The sequence below is a fragment of the Oncorhynchus tshawytscha genome, linkage group LG09, assembly GCF_018296145.1.
Source record: "Oncorhynchus tshawytscha isolate Ot180627B linkage group LG09, Otsh_v2.0, whole genome shotgun sequence".
Classification (NCBI taxonomy): domain Eukaryota; kingdom Metazoa; phylum Chordata; class Actinopteri; order Salmoniformes; family Salmonidae; genus Oncorhynchus; species Oncorhynchus tshawytscha.
In genome coordinates this window covers 30,202,574-30,208,006 of record NC_056437.1, presented here as the reverse complement: position 1 = coordinate 30,208,006, position 5,433 = coordinate 30,202,574, and the positions used below count along the sequence as shown (strand labels likewise).

Genomic DNA, 5,433 nt, shown 5'->3' with positions numbered 1-5,433 from the left:
AACAAACAGAGATTGATTGTGTGACTAAGGATTTATAAAATAAAATAAATATTGTGCATACATGTTGAGTACAATCAATCAGACTTTGTAGTTACCTGCAGCATCTGAGCAGTTTATCTGTGATCATAACATTCTTTCAAATATAATAACTCTACCTTTTTAAAAAAAACAACTTCCGCAGTAGAGCTGCCGAGTACTGACTATCTGTAATAGAGTAATATATTGAAAGTATGACTTACTGCTGATATCCATTTCAATAAATATGGTTTGTGGTCAGGGTCCACTTAGACCACAGGATATTGCCACGAGATCAGAAATTATTTTTTTGGCTACTGCTTAAAAGTAGCCCGTCTAAAGTGTTTGTAAATATATCGTCTTTCTATTAAAAAATATTCATGGCCCAAGTGCTGGTTTAAGGTTTTAATAATTAGTGTCCTTTTTTTGCTTTTAGACAAATATCACTCATACAAGGTATTTTTTGTTGTTGTTGATAAATCAAAAAATTGCACTGAGGCGTCAAAAGTGCCTTGTTAATAAAATCCAGATTTGAATCTATACTGAACAGAAATATAAACGCAACATGTAAAGTGTTGGTCTGATGTTTCATGAGCTGAAATAAAATATCCCAGAAACTTGCCATACGCACATGAATAATATTTTCCTCTCATTTTGTGCACAAATTTGTTTACATGCCTGTTAGTGAGCATTTCTCCTTTGCCAAGATAATCCACCCACCTGACAGATGTGGCATATCAAGAAGTTGATTAAACAGCATGATCACTACATAGGTGCACTTTGTGCTGGGGACAATAAAAGGCCACTCTATAAAACACAACACAATGCCACAAATTTTGAGGGAGCATGCAATTGGCATGCTGACTGCAGGAATGTCCACCAGAGCTGTTGCCAGAGAACTGAATGTTAATTTCACTACTATAAGCCGCCTCCAATGTCATTTTAGAGAATTTTGGCAGTACGTCCAACCGGCCACAAAACCGCAGACCGCATGTAACCACGCCAGTCCAGGACCTCCACATCCGGCTTCTTCAACTGCAGGATCATCTGAGACCAGCCACCCGGACAGCTGATGAAACTGAGGAGTATTTCTGTCTGTAATAATGTCCTTTTGTGAGGAAAAACACATTCTGATTGGCAGGGCCTGGCTCCCAAGTGGGTGTGCCTACATCCTCCCAGGCTCACCGATGGCTGTGCCCTGCACTGTTATGTAAAATCCATAGATTAGGGCCTAATTACCTGATTTCAATTGACTGATTTCCTTTTATGAACTTTAACTCAGTAAAATGGTTGAAATTGTTGCATGTTGCGTTTTGATTTTTGTTCAGTATATGATTGTCAAATTCAGGCCTAGGCTAAAGCGCAAACTCACACTATGGAGTGAACACCATTCACTTTCTAAGTTATCGCTATCTCATGCAGGGGCTCCCATTAGATCACCACATGCCTGTTGCGATAGCAACAGCACTGTCCCCATTCAGCCACTGTTTGGTGCTATGGAAGGGAGTCATACAGCTCATTCAGACTGACTGGATGGGTGTCATATGGCTCATTCAGACATACTGGACGAGAGTGATATAGTTCATTCAAACGGACTGGACGGGAGTCATACAGCTCAATCAGACAGACAGGATGGGAGTCATACAGCTCATTCAGACAGACAGGATGGGAGTCATACAGCTCATTCATACTGCCCCTGAACAGGCAGTTAACCCACTGTTCCTAGGCCGTCATTGAAAATAAGAATGTGTTCTTAACTGACTTGCCTAGTTAAATAAAGGTAAAATAAAAAAATAAAAAATAAATTCAGACTGACTGGACGGGAGTCATATTGCTCATTCAGACTGACTGGGAGTCAAACAACTCATTCAGACTCACTGGATGAGAGTCATATAGCTCATACAGGCTGACTGGACGGGAGTCATACAGCTCAATCAGATGGACAGGATGGGAGTCATACAGATCATTCAGACTGACTGGACGGGAGTCATATTGCTCATTCAGACTGACTGGGAGTCAAACAACTCATTGAGACTCACTGGATGAGAGTCATATAGCTCATACAGACTGACTGCACGGGAGTCATACAGCTCATTCAGATACTCTGATGCTGCACAAAAAAGAAACCTGTCCTTCAGTTGATGACAGGACGACATATGATCAAGCAATAAAATGAGGCAGCCATTCACACGTACCAACTGAGAGCATCACACAGTCCACTTCAGACACCTGTGAGAGAAGGAGGGAGAGAGGGAGTCATGCAAAATTGTGCTAAATTAAGAGTGGAATAACTCTCACAAGTTCTACCCATCATAGCACTAACAACACTAAACCAAAAGAGAAGAGCCCTCTGCAGCGTCAGTGGTTTTACCTGGTTTCATGATGTGTGCCCAGGCAGCGGACACAGCAGTAGCGTGCCCCACAGGAAATGCAGGTGTAGGGAGACGGGAAGCCACACACGGCACAGAAGTGGCGCTGCGGCAGTTTGGAGGGCTCGGCACAAGCAGTCAGGTAGTTAGGTCCTTCATTCCCACTTAGTTCCTACAGGGAGCAGGTGGGAGAGGGAAATGAAACTGAGAAGGATTGTAAAGAGAAGGAGCAGATGATTGAAGTGAGGGGAGGAAAGCATAGCTGCAGAGGGGGCTGACTTATGGACCTCACCTCTTCCTCCAGTAGAGCCTGGAAGTTCTTCCGAAATCTCAATTTGAAATGATCTCCTCTTGTCTTCTTCCTCTTCTTGCCTGAAGATATGAGTGGAGTGAGTCATGAATTGACAGAGCAGTCATTGCAAAACGTCTTGGAATATTAGTAATATTATATCTCTGATCTGATTATGTTTCCTTTACCAGACTCATTGCTGTCATCAAACTGAGGGAGCCTCTTGGCCAGCTGGGGTAGGCTGGCATGAGGATCATCCTGGAAATTGTCCTTTTCAAGTGCCTCTAGCTGTCTGGTTAAGCGTCGCTGGCGCGTAGCGCAGTCCAAAACGCGCCGCTGGCCTGGGTCCTGGGATCGCACTGTAAAAAAAAAAAGGATGTGATAGGAAACAAAATATGAATTTGCAAAAATAACGTATTTAGTATGAATTGTTGTAATCAATTGAGAGGACACTGTACAATAAATATATAAAGTATTGTAAATTACAATGGTGGGTTTTGAATTTGCCCCGGACCGTTACTAACGTTACTGATCTTGAGATGCGCGCGGAGGATGAGCAACATGCCGTTTATTTTCATTGTGATATCTAGTTGGAGAGTGTGCTAATGGGATCTCACTAGTGTAGCGTAAGGACATGCTGCGAGTCATTTTTAATTGATCACCAACAGCAGAGTAGATCAACCAGTTTAAGAATACAATCACCACCAAACATTACCTGCTATTTTCTTCTCCACCATCGCTGCATAATAATTTCACCGGTGGGCGTGAGGGACATTTTATTGTTATTGGACCATAATAACGCGTTTTCGATTGTAATAAAACCTCATATTACTGAAAACAACTGTAGTAAGCATATTATTCATGTAAAATTACTGATATCTCCATGTAAAAATGATCTATTTTCCTAACAGCCATCTACTGTCGTCTAAATATTATAAATACTCAATATTTAGCCTAGTCTAAATTGGCCTACATTACATATACTACTGCATGTGGTAGGGTGTTAGGGAACAAAATTAAACTTTGGTTCTGGTGTTATACTTTAAATGACAAGTTATAAAGAAGCTTTGCAGTAACACAAAACACTATTTCATGAGGATTGGAGTTACCATTGCTGAGATAACTTATTTTTAAATTAATGGAAAAAGTTGTGGAGAGGTCCGTGTTAATCACGAGTCGGCTCCCGAGTGGCACAGCAGTTTAAGGCACTGCATCTCAGTGCTGGAGGCGTCACAACAGACCCTGGTTCGATTCCAGGCTGTATCACAACTGGCCGTGTTTGGGAGTCCCATATGGTGGCACCAATTGGCCCAGTGTCATCCAGGTTTAGGGTTTGGCTGGGGTAGGCCGTCATTGTAAATAAGAATTTGTTCTTAAACTGACTTGCCTAGTTAAATGAAGTTAAAATAAAATACATTTTTAAAAAACTAGTCAACAATAGCACCAAATCACCTGTTTGGATTTTTTTACCCAACATGTTTTGTCCAATATCTCAGGATAGGATGGTCATATTGTTATGATGATTCAAATAAAATGTATTAAATTAAAATGCTATATAATGCAAATGAGGCATACAAATGACAGAATACATAGTTACAGTTATTTAAGACCAGTAATTGAAGGTAGGGTGGTCATACTATTAACAAATCTTCATGTTTTATTCAAAACTGAGAGTTTGTAACAATTTATGAAATTAGAATACAACATGTTATACTATTTTATGCAAACGACATACTTAATATGGTAAAAAATGCAGCATTTGTTAACATAAATTGATGAGTAAGGTGGAACCCATGTGTGTGCACACATACACACACACACCAGGGGTGCTAAGAGAGTACATATAATTGGGATTAAATAATAACGAACAAAAAGCAGAAGTGCGTGTGTAAGGAGCCTAGCAGCAAATATAATAAACGCCCATCCCCCACACCACCTGCAGACCAACAAGATTGAGAAGAGCCAGGGCCTAGCACCAGCAGCACGAGGGTAACATCACAACAAGCACCTGCACCTCCATTACCCTAGCCACTAGCACCTGACGATCTGTTGAATCTAACCAAAACTGAACCAGTGGAAGCAGAGTTCATTGTGGATCACCACATTCTTGAAAAGTGAATCGCAACCACAGACAGCAACAACACATGGATCCCACTCAGTGTTCTTCAACGATAAGGAGGGCCTTTGTCAACAATGCCGACTATGCTGTTGGCACTGAAACATTAATAACATTTTTGGGGCATCTACAGCAATGTGCGATAATTCGTTCTCCACCCTGAAGAACGTATTCAGTAAACACGAACTCTGAACACAGAGCATGTTACATTAACAAAAAGCCCAGCTTATCCAGCTGGCATTTGCGAGGGACCTGACAAGTACATTTTACCAGGAAGGAGAATGGAATCCGAAACTTCTCATGAGGTTCAACATAGCATCGAGGAGGCTGCAACTCTTCAAAATGCTAAGCTACAACCTTTATGGCCATGGCCGCCATGCCAGAATTATGTATTCATTGGTTTTCCCTCATGTAACTGGTTGTTTGGCCAAAAAAAATGAATGTACGGCTTAATTTCCTTTAGACTTGTATATATCGTACTGGGGCGCATATCATTCTTGTGTTATTATATAAAACAACGGTTGTTGGTGTGTACGGCTACGAGTAGTGATTTTAGCATGTAAATCTTGGTGGGGCAAACAAAAAATTGGGGATGCATGCCAGCAAAGCCACTACACAACACAACATTAAACAATATGTTAATT

The 5,433-nt window shown here is 41.1% G+C and overlaps 1 protein-coding gene across 1 annotated transcript; it reads right to left on the bottom strand.

Moving 5' to 3' along the window:
- Nucleotides 1–1,105: 1,105 nt before the first annotated feature.
- Nucleotides 1,106–3,438, bottom strand: znhit1 (zinc finger, HIT-type containing 1). Its single transcript, XM_024434057.2, has 5 exons — nt 3,389–3,438; nt 2,862–3,032; nt 2,677–2,756; nt 2,387–2,556; nt 1,106–2,244 (listed from the first exon to the last, which is right to left on the bottom strand). Exons 1-5 carry the CDS (start codon nt 3,408–3,410, stop codon nt 2,223–2,225), a joined length of 465 nt encoding a protein of 154 aa, XP_024289825.1. The 5' UTR covers nt 3,411–3,438; the 3' UTR covers nt 1,106–2,222.
- Nucleotides 3,439–5,433: the final 1,995 nt, after the last annotated feature.

Excerpts from the sequence above, each read along its gene's own strand:
- znhit1 (XM_024434057.2), bottom strand. The coding sequence starts at position 3,410 with ATGGTGGAGAAGAAAATAGCAG. Across the intron at positions 3,033-3,388 it reads GGTGGAGAAGAAAATAGCAG|TGCGATCCCAGGACCCAGGC; the intron begins GTAATGTTTGGT and ends TTTTTTTTACAG. Across the intron at positions 2,757-2,861 it reads TGATGACAGCAATGAGTCTG|GCAAGAAGAGGAAGAAGACA; the intron begins GTAAAGGAAACA and ends TCATATCTTCAG.